Source organism: Scyliorhinus torazame, chromosome 17 (assembly GCF_047496885.1).
Source record: "Scyliorhinus torazame isolate Kashiwa2021f chromosome 17, sScyTor2.1, whole genome shotgun sequence".
NCBI lineage: Eukaryota > Metazoa > Chordata > Chondrichthyes > Carcharhiniformes > Scyliorhinidae > Scyliorhinus > Scyliorhinus torazame.
Genome location: NC_092723.1, coordinates 84,584,827 through 84,607,859, shown reverse-complemented (window position 1 = coordinate 84,607,859; position 23,033 = coordinate 84,584,827). Strand labels below are relative to the sequence as shown.

General features: G+C 55.7%; 1 protein-coding gene across 1 annotated transcript in view; it reads left to right on the top strand.

Annotated features, from left to right (window-relative positions):
- LOC140393982 (DNA damage-regulated autophagy modulator protein 2-like) overlaps positions 1-23,033 on the top strand; it is a 396,903-nt gene that overhangs the window by 344,985 nt on the left and 28,885 nt on the right. Inside the window, exon 7 of the mRNA XM_072480700.1 lies at positions 2,002-2,094. Within this exon, the coding sequence (XP_072336801.1) occupies positions 2,002-2,094 (93 nt within the window). The remainder of the gene's footprint in view (positions 1-2,001; positions 2,095-23,033) is intronic.

Sequence of the window (23,033 nt, the reverse complement as noted above, 5' to 3'; positions counted from 1 at the left end):
GGGAGAGTCCCTGGATACTATTCTGCCAGGTCCAAGGTTGTGTGGACCAGTACTGAACGGTGGCCATCTGTGGCCCGGCTGAGGAGGCTGATAGATACCGGGTAAGTAGATTTGTGGGTGGGTTACTGATGCCAAAGCTTTGCGAGACTTAGGTAGATCCCATGAGGTGTCGTGGCTATTGGGAAGCCCACAGGAGACTTCACCTGGCATCTACTGGCCATGTCGCGCTCCCATTGGCCATTGCACCCATGGTTTTGTGAAAGGAAAATCGTGTTTGACAAATTTAGTGGAGTTCTTTTAGGAAGCAACAAGCAATGTGGATAAATGTGGAACATGTGGATGTGCTGTGCTTAGATTTCCAGAAGGCATTTGACAAGGTTTCACATTGGTTACTACACAAAATAAAAGTTCATGATGTAACAGGATTATATATTAGCATGGATAGAGGATTGGTTAGTTAACAGGAAACAGAGGTGAGAGATAAATGACTCTTTTTCGGGTCAGAAAGCTTAAACTAGTGCAGTGCCACAGTATCAGTGCTGGGGTCTCAATTATTTACAATCTACATAAATGACTTGAAGGAGCCAATTGTATGGTTGCAAAATTTGCTGATGACACAAATATCAGTAGGAAATTGGGTTGTGGAGAGGACATAAAGAGACTGCAAAGGGGCACAGACAGGTTAGGTGAGTGAGCAAAAATTTGGCAGATCGGGTATAATTTGTGAAAATGTCAACTAGTCCATTTTGGCAGGAATAATAGAAAAACAGCAAATTATTTAAATGGAGCGAGAGTGGAGAAAGGTGCAGAGGAATCTGGGTGTCCTGGTAAATGAATCACAAAAAGTTAGTGTGCAGGTACAGCAAGTATTAGGAAGGCAAATAGAATATTGGCATTTATTGCAAGGGAAATGGAATGTAAAGTAGAGATGTTTTGCTGCAGGACGTTGGTGAGACCACATCTGGAATACTGTGCACTTTTGGTTCATTTTTAAGAAAGGATGTAAATGTCTTAGAAACAGTAAGTTCACTGGGTTGATATTTACGATGTGGGGTTATATTCCGAGGAAATGTGGACAGGTCAGGCCTGTACACATTGGAGTTTGGAAGAATGAGAGGTGATCTTATTGAAATGTACAAGATCCTGAGAGGACTTGACAGGGTGAATGCTGAGAGGATGTTCCCCCACATGGGAGAGATTAAAACCAGAAGGCACAGTTTGAAAATAAGGGCCCTCCCAGTTAAGAAGGAGTTGAGAAAGGACATTCAGCCCTTCTCATCCACTCTGCCCCACCACTCAGTCAGTCTGGTTGATCTTTCTCAGCTGCATTTATCTTTGTTCTTTTGTCCTTACCCAACAAAATCCATGCGGCTCATGGAATCCCTATAGTGCAGGAGGAGGCCATTCGGCCCATTGAGTCTGCACTCCAACCTCTGAAAGAGCACTCTAACTAGGCCCACTCCCCTGCCCTATCCTCGTAACCCATGCACTAACTATAACCCCTCCTAACCTACGGGGCAATTTAGCATGGCCAATCCACCTAACCGGCATATATTTGGACTGTGTGAGGAAACCGGAGCACCCGGAGGAAACCCACGCACACACGAGAAGAATGTACAAACTCCACACAGTCACCAAAGGCCAGAATTGAACCCGGGGGTCCTTGGCACTGTGAGGTAGCGGTGCTAACCACTCTGCCACCATGCTGCACTCCGCTTTACTGCAGCATCCGCAGCCTTTTGGGAGAGAGTTCCAGATTTCTGCTACCCTTTGTGTGAAGAACTGCTTCCTGACAGCGCCTCTGAAGGGCCTAGCTCTAATTCTTAGATTAAGCCTCCTTGTTTTGGACCCTCCACCAAAGAAAATGAAAGCACTGGGTGCTGAGTCTGGAGGGCAGACTGCACTGGTTGTTCTGGTCAGTGAGTGTGGACTAAGACAGGATGTCTTAGGATGTCTGGAGTCAGATGCTGACTGTTGACCTCTGGCTTTGTTTTTTCACAGGGCTACACATCGCACCTGGTCAGTACGACCTCGGAATGGTCTCTCGCCTTCTCCTTCCTCAGCTTCTTCCTGACTTATATCCGAGATTTCCAGGTGAGTTTCACTCAGCCAGCTTCACTCAGTAGAGTCCAGAAACTGTCCTCTTGCTGTCCAAGGTATGAGGAACAGAGGAGCATAAGAACAGGAGTAGATCATTCAGCCTGTCGAACATGGTCTGCCGTTCAATATGATCATGGCTGATCACCACTCCAATGCCTTTTTCTCCCACTATCCCCAATATCCCTGTGTCATTAGTATTTAGAAATCAATCAATCACTGTTTTAAATGCATTCAATGACTGAGCTTCCACAGCCTTCTGGGATAGAGAATTCCAAAGATTCACAACTCTCTGAGTAAAAGAAATGTCTGTTAATCCCGGTTCCAAGTTCTATGTTACACTATGTTCCTGCTGACAAATCATTTATAGATTGTAAACCGTTGCGGTCCGAGGACTGAACCCTGCGGCGCCCCACTAGATACATAGAATTTACAGTCCAGAAGGAGGCCATTTGTCCCATCAAGTCTGCACCAGTCCTTGGAAAGAGCACCCTACTGAAGCCCACACCTCCACCCTATCCCCATAACCCAGTAACCTCACCTAACCTTTTTGGACACTGAGAGCAAATTAGCATGGCTAATCCACCTAATCTGTACACCTTGGACTGTGGGAGGAAACCGGAGCACCTGGAGGAAACCAAGGCAGACACGATGAGAACGTGCAGACTCTGCAGACAGTGACCCAAGCGGAAACCAAACCTGGGACTCTGGAGCTTTGAAACAACAGTGCTAAACCAGCCTCCCGTACCAGCCTCCCCGAACAGGCGCCGGAATGTGGCGACTAGGGGCTTTTCACAGTAGCTTCATTTGAAGCCTACTTGTGACAATAAGCGATTTTCATTTTCATTTTCAACAATGTGCTACCGTGCCAACCTAGTTACAGTCTACCAGCCAGAGAAGGACCCATTTAACCCGACCCTCTGCTTTCTGTCAGTCAGCCAATCGTCAATCCAATCTAATATTCCACCCTCAACCTCCTGAAATCTCACCTTCTGGAACAATCTTTCATGCGGCACCTTGTCAAACGCCTTCTGTAAGTCTAGATATACCACATCCACAGGTTCACCATTATCCACCTTGCTGGTTGTGTCCTCAAAAAACTCGAGCAAGTTTATCAAACATGAATTACCGTTCATAAAACCATGCTGACAATGGTGTCTTTCCAAATGTTCAGTCATCACCTTTTTAAAAAAATATATTTATTCAAGTTTTTCAACAAATTTTCAACAACCCCCCCCCCCCCCCCCCAAAAAAAGCAACAAGAACACAAGTAGAAATTATACATTGGATTTCCCCCATATACAGTAACCCCCCAGATGACAGTAAAAAGCACGAATAGGAAAAAAAACCCACCTTAACCCAAACACCACCTCAAGAGAAACCCCCCCCCGCCCCTGGGCTGCTGCTGCTGCTGACCTCCTCCTAACGCTCTGCGAGATAAGTCTAGGAACGGTTGCCACCGCCTGAGGAACCCCTGCACAGACCCTCACAAGGCAAACTTTATCCTCTCCAGCTTGATGTACCCTGCCATGTCATTGATCCAAGCTTTCACGCGAGGGGGCTTCGCATCTTTCCATAGTAGCAAAATCCTCCGCCGGGCTACCAGGGACGCAAAGGCCAGAATACCGGCCTCTTTCACCTCCTGCACTCCCAGCTCGTCCGATACCCCAAATAATGCTAATCCCCAGCTCGGCTTGACCCGGGCAGTCCCCACCTTGGACATAGTCCTCGCAAAACCCCTCCAAAACCCATCTAGTGCCGGGCACGACCAGAACATATGGACATGATTTGCCGGGCTCCCCGAGCACCTCCCACATCTGTCCTCCACTCCAAAGAACCTACTCAACCTCGCCCCTGTCATATGTGCTCTGTGAGTAACCTTGAACTGTATTAGGCTAAGCCTGGCACAAGAGGAGGAAGAATTAACCCTACTCAGGGCATCAGCCCACAGACCCTCATCTATCTCCTCCCCAAGCTCCTCCTCCCACTTGCCCTTTAACTCCTCCACCGAGGCCGCCTCCTCTTCCTGCAGCTCCTGATAAATCGCCGAAACCTTGCCTTCTCCAACCCATACACCCGAAATCACCCTGTCCTGAATCCCACGTGCCGGAAGCAGCGGGAATTCCCTCACCTGCCCCCTCACAAACGCCCTCACTTGCATGTACCTAAAAGCGTGTCCCGGGGGTAGCCAAAACATCTTCTCCAGCGCCCCTAGGCTCGCAAACGTCCCATCAATGAACAGGTCCCCCATTCTTCTAATCCCTGCCCGATGCCAGCTCCCCCATCAATCCTTCCCGGAACAAACCGATGGTTCTCCCGAATCGGGGACCAAACCGAGGCCTCCACTGCCCCCAGATCTTCAGCGTCACCGCCACCACCTCCTCCATCTGCTCCACCAACCGCGTCAAATTAAGCTTGTGCAGGGCGCCCCAACTCCTAGTTACTTGGATCCCCAGGTACCGAAAGCACCTTTCCACCCTCTTCAGCGGTAGCTCGTCTATCCCCCTTCCCTGGTCCCCTGAGTGCACCACAAAGAGCTCACTCTTCCCTACGTTGAGTTTATACCCCGAACAGTCCCCAAACTCCCTAAGGATCCGCATGACCCCCACCATCCCCTCCACTGGATCCGCAACATACAACAACAGGTCATCGGCTTACAACGACACCCGGTGTTCCTCTTCCCCCCCCCCCCCCCCCCCCCCCCGAACCAATCCCCTCCATTTCCTGGACTCCCTCAGTGCCATGGCCAGTGGCTCAATTGCCAGTGCAAACAACAAGGGGGACAAGGGACACCCCTGCCTCGTCACCGAGTACAGCCGAAAGTACTCCGACCTCCGCCGGTTCGTAGCCACACTCGCCACCGGGGCTCTATATAGCAGCCTGACCCAACTGATAAACCCCTCCCCGAGCCCAAACCGCCGCAACACTTCCCAAAGATACTCCCACTCCACCCGATCAAAGGCCTTCTCCGCGTCCATAGCTGCCACTACCTCCGCTTCCCCCTCCACCGAGGGCATCATAATCACATTGAGGAGCCTCCGCACATTAGTATTTAGCTGCCTACCCTTCACAAATCCCGTCTGGTTCTCATGAATCACCCCCGGGACACAGTCCTCAATTCTCGTAGCCAGCACCTTCGCCAGCAACTTAGCATCAACATTGAGGAGCGAGATCGGTCTATATGACCCACATTGCAATGGATCCTTGTCCCTCTTCAAGATCAAATAAATCAGCGCCCTAGACATTGTCGGGGGCATGGTCCTCTCTTCCCTCGCCTTATTAGAAGTCCTCACTAGCAACGGGACCAGCAGGTCCACGTAATTCCTATAAAATTCAACCGGGAACCCATCTGGCCCCGGGGCCTTCCCCGCATGCATATTCCCCAATCCTTTAACCAGCTCCACCAGCCCAATCGGTGCCCCCAAACCAGCCACCTCCTCCTCCTCCACCCTCGGGAATCTCAGCTGATCTAGGAATCGTCGCATCCCTTCCTCCCCCGCTGGGGGCTCAGACCTGTACAGATCCCCATAGAAGTCCCTAAATACCTCAATTATTCTCACCGCACTCCGCACCGTATTTCCCCCTCTATCCCTAACTCCAACAATCTCCCTCGCTGCCTCCCTCTTATGAAGCTGATGTGCCAGCATCCGTCTCGCCTTCTCCCCATACTCATACACCGCCCCTTGCGCTTTCCTCCACTGTGCCTCTGCTTTCCCCGTGGTCATCAGGTCGAATTCCGTCTGGAGGTTCCGTCGCTCCCTAAGTAGCCTCTCCTCGGGGGCCTCTGCATAAATCCTGTCTACCCTTAAAATCTCCCCCACCAACCTCTCCCTCTCCCTCCTCTCACTCTTCTCCCTGTGGGCCCTAATGGAGATTAGCTCTCCCCTGACCACCGCCTTCAACGCCTCCCAGACTACCCCCACCGGCACCTCCCCATTGTCATTGGCCTGCAAGTATCTTTCAATACACCACTGCACTCGCCCGCACACCCCCTCATCCGCCAACAGTCCCACATCAAGGCGCCACAGCGGGCGCTGGTCCCTCTCCTCCCCAACTCCAGCTCCACCCAATGCGGGGCGTGGTCCGAGATGGCTATGGCCGAATACTCTGTTCCCTCCACTTTCGGGATTAGCGCCCGACTCAAAATTTTAAAATCTATCCGGGAGTAGGCTCTATGGACGTGGGAAAAGAAGGAAAATTCCCTGGCCTGCGGCCTGGCAAACCTCCATGGATCCACATCCGGCATCATCCCATTTCGGGGCATATACGTTCACCAGTACCACCCGCATCCCCCTGCAACGTACCACTCACCATCACGTATCGACCTCCATTATCCGTTACAATATTCAGTGCCTCGAACGACACCCGCTTCCCCACCAGTATTGCAACCCCTCTGTTCTTCGCATCCAGCCCTGAATGAAAGACCTGCCCTACCCATCCCTTTCTCAGCCTAACCTGATCTGCCACCTTCAAATGTGACTCCTGGAGCATGACCACGTCAGCCTTCAGACCCTTTAAGTGATCGAACACCCAGGCCCTCTTGACCGGCCCGTTCAGGCCCCTCATTCCAAGTTATCAGCCGGATCAAGGGGCTACTCACCTCCCCCCCCCCCCCCCCCCCCCCCCCCCCCCACCACCGACTAGCCATCTCCTTTGCTAGGCCAGCCACGTGCCCGCGCCTCCCGCACCCTCCAGACCCCAGGCGGCGGACCCCCGCCCCGACCACCTCTCCTACTTCCAGCTCCCCTTTGGCCAATGCAGCAGCAACCCAGTTCCCCCCTCCCCCCCGCTAGATCCTCATCTAGCCATTTTGCTCCCCCCATGACACTCCCGTAAGTCAGCTGACTCCTGCTGACCCCGGCCTCTCCCGCCATTCCATCAGCCCCCCAGTGTGAGAATCCCCCCATCCCTTGGCAGTCAGTGTGCGCTCCTCTCCAGCACTGCCCTTCCCCCTGGCCCCGCCCCATCCTTCCCTAGCACGGGAAAAAGCCCGCGCTTTCCATCTGAGCCGGCCCTGCCCCCTCTGGCGCAGCTCCTTTTTGCGGCCTTGCCCCAACTCCCCATCCCCTCGCCTCCATCCCCCCTCTTCCTCCGTGGGGCCCTGCCTCTCCAACACCGACGCCCACACTCTCCCACAGCCCCCACATCAAATCCATTCACCCATCCCCACCCAGCACCGAAACAAAAAGAACATTCCCCAAACGCAGTAAACACAGTAAACATCCCCCCATGACAAACCCTCAGTTTGAGTCCAACTTTTCAGCCGGGATAAAGATCCATGCCTCATCAGGCGTTTCAAAATAGTGGTGCCGATCTTAGAACGTGACCCACAATCGCGCTGGCTGCAGCATCCCAAACTTCACCCCCTTCCGATGGAGAACCGCCTTAGCCCGGTTAAAACCAGCTCTCTTCTTAGCCACCTCCGCACTCCAGTCCTGGTAAATACGGATCTCCGTGTTCTCCCACCTGCTGCTCCGTTCTTTTTTGGCCCATCTCAGGACACACTCTTTGTCCATAAAGCGGTGGAACCTCACCACTACAGCCCTTGGCGGCTCGATGGCTTTGGGTTCCCTTGTCAGGACCCGATGAGCCCCATCCAGCTCCAGGGGCCTCGGGGAAAGCTCCCGCACCCATCAGCGAATTGAGCATCGTGCTCATATATGCCCTTGCATCGGGCCCCTCCACTCCTTCAGGGAGACCCAGAATCCGAAAATTCTTCCTCCTCGACCTATTCTCCAGGTCCTCAAATTTTTCCTGCCACCTCTTGTGCAGCGCCTCGTGCGCCTCCACCTTTACCACCAGGCCCAAGATCTCGTCCTCGTTCTCCGAGGCACCTCCCGGATCGCCGCCCCTTGGGCCTTCTGGGTCTCCACAAGCTTCTCAATCGCTGCCTTCATTGGCGCCAGCATTTCGGTTTTCAGCTCCTCAAAGCAGCGTTTAAGGAAATCCTGCGACCACTGCGCCCACGCTGTTTGGGCTCCACCCGCCGCCATCTTGCTTTTCCTCCCTCGCACTTTCCGCTGCGCCAGGATCACTTTTTTTAACCGCTCCACTCCTGGTCCAATCCATATAATGTCGGGAGAACCTTGCTGTCACCTTCCCACACTGGGAGCCGTCGACAATTTCCGTTGGGGCCCCTCTGAAGAGCCCAAAAGTCCATTCCCGGCGGGAGCTGCCGAACGTGCGACCTACCTAGGCATAGCTGCAACTGGAAGTCCAGTCATCACCTCCTTAATGATTGATTCCAGCAGTTTCCCCACCACAGAGATCAAGCTAATTGGTCTATAATTTCCTACTTTTTGCCTCTCTCCCATTTTGAATAGGGGAGTTACATTACCATGTTTCCAATCCACTGGGACCTTTCCAAAGTCCAAGGAACGTTGAATATCATAATCAATGCATCCACTATCTTTTTTTAAAATAAATTTGGAATACCCAATTAATTTTATCCAATTAAGGGGCAATTTAGCCTGGCCAATCCTCCTACCATGCACATCTTTTGGGTTGTGGGGGCGAAACCCACGCAAACACGGGGAGAATGTGCAAACTCCACACAGACAGTGACCCAGAGCCGGGATCGAACTAGGGACCTTGGCGCCATGAGGCAGCAATAGAACATAGAACATACAGAAGGAGGCCATTCGGCACATTGAGTCTGCACCGACCCACTTAAACACTCACTTCCACCCTATCCCTGTAACCCAATAACCCCTCCTAACCTTTTTGGTCACTACGGGCAATTTATCATGGCCAATCCATCTAACCTGCACGTCTTTGGACTGTGGGAGGAAACCGGAGCACCCAGAGGAAACCCACGCAGACACGGGGAGAACGTGCCAAACCGGAAACCATGGCTCAATCGCGAGATTGACTCCCTACTGAAGGACAGATCTGAGGCGTTCAAGGCCGATGACCCTGACCTATACAAGAAATCCAGGTACGACCTCCGCAAAGCCATCCGGAATGCCAAGAGAGAATATCAAACCAAGCTAGAGTCACAGACAGACTCTCGGCGGTTGTGGCAAGGACTAAACAACATAACGGGCTACAAAGCGAAGCCGAACAGTATCTCTGGCAGCAGCGCACCCCTCCCCGATGAACTCAATGCATTCTATGCTCAGTTCGAGCAGGTAACCAACAATCCGCTGGCAAGTGCCCGAGCAGCCCATATTCACCCATACCCACCATCACAGCTTTCAAAGGCAGATTGGCCTTCATGAAAGTGAACCCTCGGAAGGCGACGGGCCCAGACGGGATCCCTGGTCGTGCACTCAGAGCCTGCGCGGACCAGCTGGCAGAGGTATTCACGGACATCTTTAATCTGTCCCTACTCCACTCCGAGGTTCCCACCTGCTTCAAGAAGACCACCATCATACCGGTACCAAAGAAGAACCAGGCAACGTGCCTCAATGACTACCAACCAGTGGCCCTGACTTCAGTCGTAATGAAGTGCTTCGAGAGGTTGATCATGAAGCGCATCACCTCCATACTCCCAGAACGCCTTGATCCACTGCAATTTGCATACCGCTGCAACCGGTCCACATCGGACACCATTTCCCTGGCCCTACACTCATCCCTAGAGCATCTCGAAAACAAGGACTCCTACATTAGACTCCTATTTATTGACTACAGCTCCGCCTTCAACACCATAATCCAAGCCAAGCTCATATCAAAGCTCCAAAACCTAGGACTTGGCTCCCCACTCTGCAACTGGATCCTCGATTTTCTGACCAACAGACCACAATCAGTAAGAATGAACAACAACACCTCCTCCACAATAGTCCTCAATAGTCCTCAAGGCTGCGTACTTAGCCCCCTACTCTACTCCCTGTACACACACGACTGCGTGGCAAAACTTGGTTCCAACTCCATCTACAAGTTTGCTGACGATACGACCATAGTGGGCCGGATCTCGAATAACGATGAGTCCGAATACAGGAGGGAGATAGACAACCTAGTGGAGTGGTGTAGCGACAACAATCTCTCCCTCAATGCCAGCAAAACTAAAGAGCTGGTAATTGACTTCAGGAAGCAAAGTACTGTACACACCCCTGTCAGCATCAACGGGGCCGAGCAAATTCCTAGGGGTGCACACCTCGAAAAATCTGTCCTGGTCCATCCACGTCGACGCTACCACCAAGAAAGCACAACAGCGCCTATATTTCCTCAGGAAACTAAGGAAATTCGGCATGTCCACATTGACTCTTACCAACTTTTACAGATGCACCAGAGAAAGCATCCTATTGGGCTGCATCACAGCCTGGTATGGCAACTGCTCGGCCCAGGACAGCAAGAAACTTCAGAGTCGTGAACACCACCCAGTCCATCACACAAACCTGCCTCCCATCCATTGACTCCATCTACACCTCCCGCTGCCTGGGGAAAGTGGGCAGCATAATCAAAGATCCCTCCCACCCGGCTTACTCACTCTTCCAACTTCTTCCATCGGGCAGGAGATACAGAAGTCTGAGAACACGCACGAACAGACTCAAAAACAGCTTCTTCCCCACTGTCACCAGACTACTAAATGACCCTCTTATGGACTGACCTCATGAACACTACACCCTGTATGCTTCATCCGGTGCCAGTGCTTTTGTAGTTACATTGTATATGTTGTGTTGCCCTATTATGTATTTTCTTTTATTCCCTTTTCTTCTCATGTACTTAATGATCTGTTGAGCTGCTCGCAGAAAAATACTTTTCACTGTACCTCGGTACACGTGACAATAAACAAATCCAATCCAATCCAATCCAACGTGCAGACTCTGCGCAGACAGTGACCCAGCGGGGAATCGAACCTGGGACCCATGCACTGTGAAGCGACAGTGCTAACCACTATGCTACCGTGCTGCCCTTCATCAACTATCTCTGCTGCCAACTCCTTGAATACTCTAGGGTGGAGGCCATCATGTCCCGAAGACTTACCTGCCTTTTGTCCCATTAGTTTATTCAGTACCTTGTCCTTGGTGTGGTTATTGACCAGGTTCCTCCACATTAACTGCACTTCTTGGAAAATTTTTATTATCCTCTACTGTGAAGACACAGGCAAAATATTAGTTCAGTGCCTCCGGCATCTCTGTGTTCCCCATTATTGTAAGAAGTCTTACAGCACCAGGTTAAAGTCGAACAGGTTTGTTTCGATGTCACTAGCTTTCGGAGCGCTGCTCCTTCCTCAGGTGAATGAAGAGGTATGCTCCAGAAACAAATATATGGACAGATTCAAAGATGCCATTATTACCTCACCTGTATCGTCCTTTGAAGGGGAACACTTACCGTAGCTATTCTCTTCTTCTTTATTTACTTATAGAAGCTCTAGGTATCAGTGTTTATATTTTCTGCTAGTTTCCTTTTGTAGATCATCTTAGCTTTTTTGATTCTATTTTTAATAGCTTTTTGCTGACCCCTTAAGTGGTCTGCAATCGCCAGCTTACCAGGAGCTTTTGCAGTATAGTATGCCCTGTGCCTTTATGCCCTCCTTGTTTAGCCATGGAATGTTTTTCTCCCTTTTGCAATTCCTCTTCCTCTCAAGAATATATTTTAATTAAGAAGTGTTTAATGTTTCCCTGAGCATCTGCCATTGTTCCACAACTGTCCGACCCTCAATTAATGAATGAGAGGTGATCTTCTTGATACATAGAAGATCCGGACAGGACTGGACAGGGAGGATGCTGGGATGATTCACTTTGTGGGGGTGTCTGGGACCACGGAGACACAGTTTAAAAATCAGGGGGCGGGATTCTCCGCTCCCGCGCCAAAGTGCCCACGCCGTCGTGAACGCCGAAGAGGTTCACGACGGTGTGAAATGGCCCCTATCCAAACGATTCAGGGCCCGATAATGGGCTAGGAGCGGGGCCGCGTCATTTACACGCGCCAGGCCTTGTCGCCACGTAAAGGCGGCGCTGCATAAATCACGCGGCCGGCGCCGCATAACTGGCGTCACCCGCGCATGCGTGGTTGCCGTCCTCACCGAGTCCACCCCGCAAGAAGATGGCAGACGGATCTTACGGGGCTGCGGAAGGAAGGAGGTCCTCCTGCAGAGAGGACGACCCGACGATCGGTGGGCAACGATCGCGGGCAACACCCCATTTGAGGCCCCTCCCGGTGCAGGATCCTCCGACCAGGTGTGGACGGCGCCGGGGGGAACCCGCCGTTTTGGGCTGGCCGCTCGGCCCATCCGGGCCTGAGAGTAGCAGGGGCGCCGGAGAATCGCCAGTTTGGGTGTCTCGGGCGATTCTCCGGCCTGCGCATCACGGAACTCGACGGGGCCATTCTCGCCGCTTGGGAGAATCGCGGGAGGGCGTCGGACCGGCGTCGCGGTTAAATTTGGCGACCCAGGCGATTCTCCCAACTGGCGCGGGAGCGGAGAATCATGCCCAGGGTCTCCCATGAAAGACATTTTTTTCTCAAGAGCGTCATTAGTCAGTGGAATTCACTTCCCAGAGATCAGTGGAGGTTGGCTCATTGATTTTAGTCAGAACAGAGTCCAAGGTTATAGGGGGCTGACAGGAATGTGGAATTGAGACCCAACCAGATCTTATCGAATGGCAGAGCTGACTCCAGGGACCAAACATTCAAGGGGCAGCACGGTGAGAGTGGTCAGCACTGCTGCCTTACTGCTCCATGGCAGCACGGTGAGAGTGGTCAGCACTGCTGCCTCACTGCACCATGGCAGCACGGTGACAGAGTGGTCAGCGTTGCTGCCTCACTGCACCATGGCAGCACGGTGAGAGTGGTCAGCATGGCTGCCTCACTGCTGCATGGCAGCACGGTGAGAGTGGTCAGCACTGCTGCCTCACTGCACCATGGCAGCACGGTGAGAGTGGTCAGCACTGCAGCCTCACTGCACCATGGCAGCACGGTGAGAGTGGTCAGCACTGCAGCCTCACTGCACCATGGCAGCACGGTGAGAGTGGTCAGCATGGCTGCCTCACTGCTGCATGGCAGCACGGTGAGAGTGGTCAGCACTGCTGCCTCACTGCTGCATGGCAGCACGGTGAGAGTGGTCAGCATGGCTGCCTCACTGCTGCATGGCAGCACGGTGAGAGTGGTCAGCACTGCTGCCTCACTGCATCATGGCAGCACGGTGAGAGTGGTCAGCATGGCTGCCTCACTGCTGCATGGCAGCACGGTGAGAGTGGTCAGCACTGCTGCCTCACTGCATCATGGCAGCACGGTGAGAGTGGTCAGCATGGCTGCCTCACTGCTGCATGGCAGCACGGTGAGAGTGGTCAGCACTGCTGCCTCACTGCATCATGGCAGCATGGTAACAGAGTGGTCAGCACTGCTGCCTCACTGCACCATGGCAGCACGGTGAGAGTGGTCAGCATGGCTGCCTCACTGCTGCATGGCAGCACGGTGAGAGTGGTCAGCATTGCTGCCTCACTGCTGCATGGCAGCATGGTGACAGAGTGGTCAGCACTGCTGCCTCACTGCACCATGGCAGGACGGTAACAGAGTGGTCAGCACTGCTGCCTCACTGCACCATGGCAGCACGGTGACAGAGTGGTCAGCACTGCAGCCTCACTGCTCCATGGCAGCACGGTGACAGAGTGGTCAGCACTGCTGCCTCACTGCTCCATGGCAGCACGGTGACAGAGTGGTCAGCACTGCTGCCTCACTGCTCCATGGCAGCACGGTGACAGAGTGGTCAGCACTGCTGCCTCACTGCACCATGGCAGCACGGTGACAGAGTGGTCAGCACTGCTGCCTCACTGCTCCATGGCAGCACGGTGACAGAGTGGTCAGCGTTGCTGCCTCACTGCACCATGGCAGCAGGGTGACAGAGTGGTCTGCATTGCTGCCTCACTGCACCATGGCAGCACGGTGACAGAGTGGTCAGCACTGCAGCCTCACTGCTCCATGGCAGCACGGTGACAGAGTGGTCAGCACTGCTGCCTCACTGCACCATGGCAGCACGGTGACAGAGTGGTCAGCACTGCTGCCTCACTGCTCCATGGCAGCACGGTGACAGAGTGGTCAGCGTTGCTGCCTCACTGCACCATGGCAGCAGGGTGACAGAGTGGTCTGCATTGCTGCCTCACTGCACCATGGCAGCACGGTGACAGAGTGGTCAGCATTGCTGCCTCACTGCACCATGGCAGCATGGTAGCTGAGTGGTCAGCACTGCTGCCTCACTGCACTATGGCAGCACGGTGACAGAGTGGTCAGCACTGCTGCCTCACTGCTCCATGGCAGCACGGTGACAGAGTGGTCAGCACTGCTGCCTCACTGCACCATGGCAGCACGGTGACAGAGTGGTCAGCACTGCTGCCTCACTGCTCCATGGCAGCACGGTGACAGAGTGGTCAGCGTTGCTGCCTCACTGCACCATGGCAGCAGGGTGACAGAGTGGTCTGCATTGCTGCCTCACTGCACCATGGCAGCACGGTGACAGAGTGGTCAGCACTGCAGCCTCACTGCTGCATGGCAGCATGGTAGCTGAGTGGTCAGCACTGCTGCCTCACTGCACTATGGCAGCACGGTGACAGAGTGGTCAGCACTGCTGCCTCACTGCACCATGGCAGCACGGTGACAGAGTGGTCAGCACTGCTGCCTCACTGCTCCATGGCAGCACGGTGAGAGTGGTCAGCACTGCTGCCTCACTGCTGCATGGCAGCACGGTGACAGAGTGGTCTGCACTGCAGCCTCACTGCTCCATGGCAGCACGGTGAGAGTGGTCAGCACTGCTGCCTCACTGCTCCATGGCAGCACGGTGACAGAGTGGTCGGCATTGCTGCCTCACTGCACCATGGCAGCACGGTGACAGAGTGGTCAGCGTTGCTGCCTCACTGCACCATGGCAGCACGGTGACAGAGTGGTCTGCATTGCTGCCTCACTGCACCATGGCAGCACGGTGACAGAGTGGTCAGCGTTGCTGCCTCACTGCACCATGGCAGCACGGTGAGAGTGGTCAGCACTGCAGCCTCACTGCTGCATGGCAGCATGGTAGCTGAGTGGTCAGCACTGCTGCCTCACTGCACCATGGCAGCACGGTAGCTGAGTGGTCAGCACTGCTGCCTCACTGCACCATGGCAGCATGGTAACAGAGTGGTCAGCATTGCTGCCTCACTGCACCATGGCAGCACGGTGACAGAGTGGTCAGCATTGCTGCCTCACTGCACCATGGCAGCACGGTGAGAGAGTGTTCAGCATTGCTGCCTCACTGCACCATGGCAGCACGGTGACAGAGTGGTCAGCATTGCTGCCTCACTGCACCATGGCAGCACGGTGACAGAGTGGTCAGCATTGCTGCCTCACTGCACCATGGCAGCACGGTGACAGAGTGTTCAGCATTGCTGCCTCACTGCACCATGGCAGCACGGTGACAGAGTGGTCAGCATTGCTGCCTCACTGCACCATGGCAGCACGGTGACAGAGTGGTCAGCATTGCTGCCTCACTGCACCATGGCAGCACGGTGACAGAGTGGTCAGCATTGCTGCCTCACTGCACCATGGCAGCACGGTGAGAGTGGTCAGCACTGCAGCCTCACTGCTGCATGGCAGCATGGTAGCTGAGTGGTCAGCATTGCTGCCTCACTGCACCATGGCAGCACGGTAACAGAGTGGTCAGCATTGCTGCCTCACTGCACCATGGCAGCACGGTGAGAGTGGTCAGCATTGCTGCCTCACTGCACCATGGCAGCACGGTGACAGAGTGGTCAGCACTGCTGCCTCACTGCTGCATGGCAGCACGGTGAGAGAGTGTTCAGCATTGCTGCCTCACTGCACCATGGCAGCACGGTGACAGAGTGGTCAGCATTGCGGCCTCACTGCACCATGGCAGCACGGTAACAGAGTGGTCAGCATTGCTGTCTCACTGCACCATGGCAGCACGGTGTCAGAGTGGTCAGCACTGCTGCCTCACTGCACCATGGCAGCACGGTGACAGAGTGGTCAGCACTGCTGCTTCACTGCTGCATGGCAGCACGGTGAGAGTGGTCAGCATTGCTGCCTCACTGCTGCATGACAGCACGATGACAGAGTGGTCAGCATTGCTGCCTCACTGCACCATGGCAGCACGGTGACAGAGTGGTCAGCATTGCTGTCTCACTGCACCATGGCAGCACGGTGAGAGTGGTCAGCACTGCTGCCTCACTGCTGCATGGCAGCACGGTGACAGAGTGGTCAGCACTGCTGCCTCACTGCTGCATGGCAGCACGGTGACAGAGTGGTCAGCACTGCTGCCTCACTGCACCATGGCAGCACGGTGAGAGTGGTCAGCACTGCTGCCTCACTGCACCATGGCAGCACGGTGAGAGTGGTCAGCACTTCAGCCTCACTGCTGCATGGCAGCACGGTGACAGAGTGGTCAGCACTGCTGCCTCACTGCTGCATGGCAGCACGGTGACAGAGTGGTCAGCATTGCTGCCTCACTGCACCATGGCAGCACGGTGAGAGTGGTCAGCACTGCAGCCTCACTTCTGCATGGCAGCACGGTGAGAGTGGTCAGCACTGCTGCCTCACTGCACCATGGCAGCACGGTGAGAGTGGTCAGCACTGCAGCCTCACTGCTGCATGGCAGCACGGTGACAGAGTGGTCAGCACTGCTGCCTCACTGCACCATGGCAGCACGGTGACAGAGTGGTCAGCACTGCAGCCTCACTGCTGCTTGGCAGCACGGTAACTGAGTGGTCAGCACTGCTGCCTCACTGCACCATGGCAGCACAGTGACAGAGTGGTCAGCACTGCTGCCTCACTGCTGCATGGCAGCACGGTAACAGAGTGGTCAGCATTGCTGCCTCACTGCTCCATGGCAGCACGGTAACAGAGTGGTCAGCATTGCTGCCTCACTGCTGCATGGCAGCACGGTGACAGAGTGGTCAGCATTGCTGCCTCACTGCTGCATGGCAGCACGGTGACAGAGTGGTCAGCATTGCTGCCTCACTGCTGCATGGCTGCACGGTGACAGAGTGGTCAGCACTGCTGCCTCACTGTACCATGGCAGCACGGTAGCAGAGTGGTCAGCACTGCTGCCTCACTGCACCATGGCAGCACGGTGACAGAGTGGTCAGCACTGCTGCCTCACTGCACCATGGCAGCACGGTGGCTGCATGTTCAGCACTGCTGCCTCACTGCACCATGGGAGCACGGTGTCAGAGTGGTCAGCATTGCTGCCTCACTGCTGCATGGCAGCACGGTGACAGAGTGGTCAGCACTGCTGCCTCACTGCACCATGGCAGCACGGTGGCCGCGTGTTCAGCACTGCACCCTCACTGCTCCATGGCAGCACGGTAGCTGACTGGTCAGCACTGCTGCCTCACTGCACCATGGCAACACGGTGACAGAGTGGTCAGCACTGCAGCCTCACTGCTGCATGGCAGCACGGTAGCTGAGTGGTCAGCACTGCTGCCTCACTGTACCATGGCAGCACGGTGACAGAGTGGTCAGCACTGCTGCCTCACTGCTGCATGGCAGCACGGTGACAGAGTGGTCAGCACTGCTGCCTCACTGCACCATGGCAGCATGGTAACAGAGTGGTCAGCATTGCTGTCTCACTGCTCCATGGCAGCACGGTGACAGAGTGGTCAGCATTGCTGCCTCACTGCACCATGGCAGCACGGTGACAGAGTGGTCAGCACTGCTGCCTCACTGCTGCATGGCAGCACGGTGACAGAGTGGTCAGCATTGCAGCCTCACTGCACCATGGCAGCACGGTGACAGAGTGGTCAGCATTGCTGCCTCACTGCTGCATGGGAGCACGGTGACAGAGTGGTCAGCGTTGCTGCCTCACTGCTGCATGGCAGCACGGTGACAGAGTAGTCAGCACTGCTGCCTCACTGCACCATGGCAGCACGGTAACACAGGGGTCAGCACTGCTGCTTCACTGCTGCATGGCAGCACGGTGAGAGTGGTCAGCATTGCTGCCTCACTGCTGCATGGCAGCACGGTGACAGAGTGGTCAGCATTGCTGCCTCACTGCTGCATGGCTGCACGGTGACAGAGTGGTCAGCACTGCTGCCTCACTGTACCATGGCAGCACGGTAGCAGAGTGGTCAGCACTGCTGCCTCACTGCACCATGGCAGCACGGTGGCTGCATGTTCAGCACTGCTGCCTCACTGCACCATGGGAGCACTGTGTCAGAGTGGTCAGCATTGCTGCCTCACTGCTGCATGGCAGCACGGTGACAGAGTGGTCAGCACTGCTGCCTCACTGCACCATGGGAGCACTGTGTCAGAGTGGTCAGCATTGCTGCCTCACTGCTGCATGGCAGCACGGTGACAGAGTGGTCAGCACTGCAGCCTCACTGCACCATGGCAGCACGGTGAGAGAGTGGTCAGCATTGCTGTCTCACTGCTCCATGGCAGCACGGTAGCTGAGTGGTCAGCATTGCTGTCTCACTGCACCATGGCAACACGGTGACAGAGTGGTCAGCACTGCAGCCTCACTGCTGCATGGCAGCACGGTAGCTGAGTGGTCAGCACTGCTGCCTCACTGCACCATGGCAGCATGGTAACAGAGTGGTCAGCATTGCTGCCTCACTGCTCCATGGCAGCACGGTGACAGAGTGGTCAGCACTGCTGCCTCACTGCACCATGGCAGCACGGTGACAGAGTGGTCAGCACTGCTGCCTCACTGCTGCATGGCAGCACGGTGACAGAGTGGTCAGCACTGCTGCCTCACTGCACCATGGCAGCACGGTGACAGAGTGGTCAGCACTGCACCCTCACTGCTCCATGGCAGCACGGTAGCTGAGTGGTCAGCATTGCTGTCTCACTGCACCATGGCAGCACGGTGACAGAGTGGTCAGCATTGCACCCTCACTGCTGCATGGCAGCACGGTGACAGAGTGGTCAGCATTGCAGCCTCACTGCACCATGGCAGCACGGTGACAGAGTGATCAGCATTGCTGCCTCACTGCTGCATGGGAGCACGGTGACAGAGTGGTCAGCGTTGCTGCCTCACTGCACCATGGCAGCACGGTGACAGAGTGGTCAGCATTGCTGCCTCACTGCACCATGGCAGCACGGTGACAGAGTGGTCAGCATTGCTGCCTCACTGCACCATTGCAGGACGGTAACAGAGTGGTCAGCATTGCTGCCTCACTGCACCATGGCAGCACGGTGACAGCATGGTCAGCACTGCTGCCTTACTGCACCATGGCAGCACGGGAACAGAGTGGTCAGCATTGCTGCCTCACTGCACCATGGCAGCACGGTAGCTGAGTGGTCAGCATTGCTGTCTCACTGCACCATGGCAGCACGGTGACAGAGTGGTCAGCACTGCTGCCTCACTGCTCGATGGCAGCACAGTAGCAGAGTGGTCAGCACCGCTGCATCATTGCTCCATGGCAGCACGGTGACAGAGTGGTCAGCATTGCTCCCTCACTGCACCATGGCAGCACGGTGAGAGAGTGGTCAGCATTGCTGCCTCACTGCTGCATGGCAGCACGGTAGCTGAGTGGTCAGCATTGCTGTCTCACTGCAGCATGGCAGCACGGTGACAGAGTGGTCAGCACTGCAGCCTCACTGCACCATGGCAGCACGGTGAGAGAGTGGTCAGCACTGCTACCTCACTGCACCATGGCAGCACGGTGAGAGAGTGGTCAGCACTGCAGCCTCACTGCTGCATGGCAGCACGGTGGCAGAGTGGTCAGCACTGCAGCCTCACTGCTGCATGGCAGCACGGTAGCTGAGTGGTCAGCACTGCTGCCTCACTGCACCATGGCAGCATGGTAACAGAGTGGTCAGCATTGCTGCCTCACTGCACCATGGCAGCACGGTGGCAGAGTGGTCAGCACTGCAGCCTCACTGCTGCATGGCAGCACGGTGGCAGAGTGGTCAGCACTGCAGCCTCACTGCTGCATGGCAGCACGGTAGCTGAGTGGTCAGCACTGCTGCCTCACTGCACCATGGCAGCATGGTAACAGAGTGGTCAGCATTGCTGCCTCACTGCACCATGGCAGCACGGTGACAGAGTGGTCAGCATTGCTGTCTCACTGCACCATGGCAGCACGGTGACAGAGTGGTCAGCACTGCTGCCTCACTGCACCATGGCAGCACGGTGACAGAGTGGTCAGCATTGCTGTCTCACTGCTCCATGGCAGCACGGTAGCTGACTAGTCAGCACTGCTGCCTCACTGCACCATGGCAACACGGTGACAGAGTGGTCAGCACTGCAGCCTCACTGCTGCATGGCAGCACGGTAGCTGAGTGGTCAGCACTGCTGCCTCACTGCACCATGGCAGCATGGTAACAGAGTGGTCAGCATTGCTGCCTCACTGCTCCATGGCAGCACGGTGACAGAGTGGTCAGCATTGCAGCCTCACTGCACCATGGCAGCACGGTGACAGAGTGGTCAGCATTGCTGCCTCACTGCTGCATGGGAGCACGGTGACAGAGTGGTCAGCATTGCTGCCTCACTGCACCATGGCAGCACGGTGACAGAGTGGTCAGCACTGCTGTCTCACTGCTCCATGGCAGCACTGTGGCCGCGTGTTCAGCACTGCTGCCTCACTGCTGCATGGCAGCACGGTGTAAGAGTGGTCAGCACTGCTGCCTCACTGCTGCATGGTAGCACGGTGACAGAGTGGTCAGCACTGCTGCCTCACTGCACCATGGCAGCACGGTAACACACGGGTCAGCACTGCTGCTTCACTGCTGCATGGCAGCACGGTGAGAGTGGTCAGCATTGCTGTCTCACTGCTGCATGGCAGCACGGTGACAGAGTGGTCAGCACTGCTGCCTCACTGCTGCATGGTAGCACGGTGACAGAGTGGTCAGCACTGCTGCCTCACTGCACCATGGCAGCACGGTGACAGAGTGGTCAGCACTGCTGCCTCACTGCTGCATGGTAGCACGGTGACAGAGTGGTCAGCACTGCTGCCTCACTGCACCATGGCAGCACGGTGACAGAGTGGTCAGCACTGCTGCCTCACTGCTGCATGGTAGCACGGTGACAGAGTGGTCAGCACTGCTGCCTCACTGCACCATGGCAGCACGGTAACACACGGGTCAGCACTGCTGCTTCACTGCTGCATGGCAGCACGGTGAGAGTGGTCAGCATGGCTGTCTCACTGCTGCATGGCAGCACGGTGACAGAGTGGTCAGCACTGCTACCTCACTGCACCATGGCAGCACGGTGAGAGAGTGGTCAGCATTGCTGTCTCACTGCACCATCGCAGCACGGTGGCCGCGTGTTCAGCACTGCTGCCTCACTGCTGCATGGCAGCACGGTGAGAGTGGTCAGCACTGCTGCCTCACTGCTGCATGGCAGCACGGTGAGAGTGGTCAGCACTGCTGCCTCACTGCACCATCGCAGCACGGTGGCCGCGTGTTCAGCACTGCTGCCTCACTGCTGCATGGCAGCACGGTGACAGAGTGGTCAGCACTGCTGCCTCACTGCACCATGGCAGCATGGTGACACAGTGGTCAGCACTGCTGCCTCACTGCACCATGGCAGGACGGTAACAGAGTGGTCAGCATTGCTGCCTCACTGCACCATGGCAGCACGGTGACAGCGTGGTCAGCACTGCTGCCTTACTGCACCATGGCAGCACGGTGACAGAGTGGTCAGCATTGCTGCCTCACTGCACCATGGCAGCACGGTAACACAGGGGTCAGCATTGCTGCCTCACTGCTGCATGGCAGCACGGTGACAGAGTGGTCAGCACTGCTGCCTCACTGCTGCATGGCAGCACGGTGACAGAGTGGTCAGCACTGCTGCCTCACTGCACCATCGCAGCACGGTGGCCGCGTGTTCAGCACTGCTGCCTCACTGCTGCATGGCAGCACGGTGACAGAGTGGTCAGCACTGCTGCCTCACTGCACCATGGCAGCATGGTGACACAGTGGTCAGCACTGCTGCCTCACTGCACCATGGCAGGACGGTAACAGAGTGGTCAGCACTGCTGCATCACTGCACCATGGCAGCACAGTGACAGAGTGGTCAGCATTGCTGCCTCACTGCACCATGGCAGCACCGTGACAGCGTGGTCAGCACTGCTGCCTTACTGCACCATGGCAGCACGGTAACACAGTGGTCAGCATTGCTGCCTCACTGCACCATGGCAGCACGGTAGCTGAGTGGTCAGCATTGCTGTCTCACTGCACCATGGCAGCACAGTAGCAGAGTGGTCAGCACTGCTGCATCACTGCTCCATGGCAGCACGGTGAGAGAGTGTTCAGCATTGCTGCCTCACTGCTGCATGGCAGCACGGTGACAGAGTGGTCAGCACTGCTGCATCACTGCTCCATGGCAGCACGGTGACAGAGTGGTCAGCATTGCTGCCTCACTGCTGCATGGCAGCATGGTGACAGAGCGGTCAGCACTGCTGCCTCACTGCTGCATGGCAGCACGGTAGCTGAGTGGTCAGCATTGCTGTCTCACTGCACCATGCCAGCACGGTGACAGAGTGGTCAGCACTGCTGCCTCACTGCTCCATGGCAGCACGGTGACAGAGTGGTCAGCATTGCTGCCTCACTGCACCATGGCAGCATGGTGACAGAGTGGTCAGCACTGCTGCCTCACTGCTGCATGGCAGCATGGTGACAGAGTGGTCAGCATTGCAGCCTCACTGCTCCATGGCAGCACGGTGAGAGTGGTCAGCACTGCTGCCTCACTGCTGCATGGCAGCACGGTGACAGAGTGGTCAGCACTGCAGCCTCACTGCACCATGGCAGCACGGTGAGAGAGTGGTCAGCACTGCTGCCTCACTGCACCATGGCAGCACGGTGAGAGAGTGGTCAGCACTGCTGCCTCGCTGCTGCATGGCAGCACGGTGGCAGAGTGGTCAGCACTGCAGCCTCACTGCTGCATGGCAGCACGGTGACAGAGTGGTCAGCATTGCAGCCTCACTGCTGCATGGCAGCACGGTAGCTGAGTGGTCAGCACTGCAGCCTCGCTGCTGTATGGCAGCACGGTAGCTGAGTGGTCAGCACTGCAGCCTCGCTGCTGTATGGCAGCACGGTGACAGAGTGGTCAGCATTGCAGCCTCACT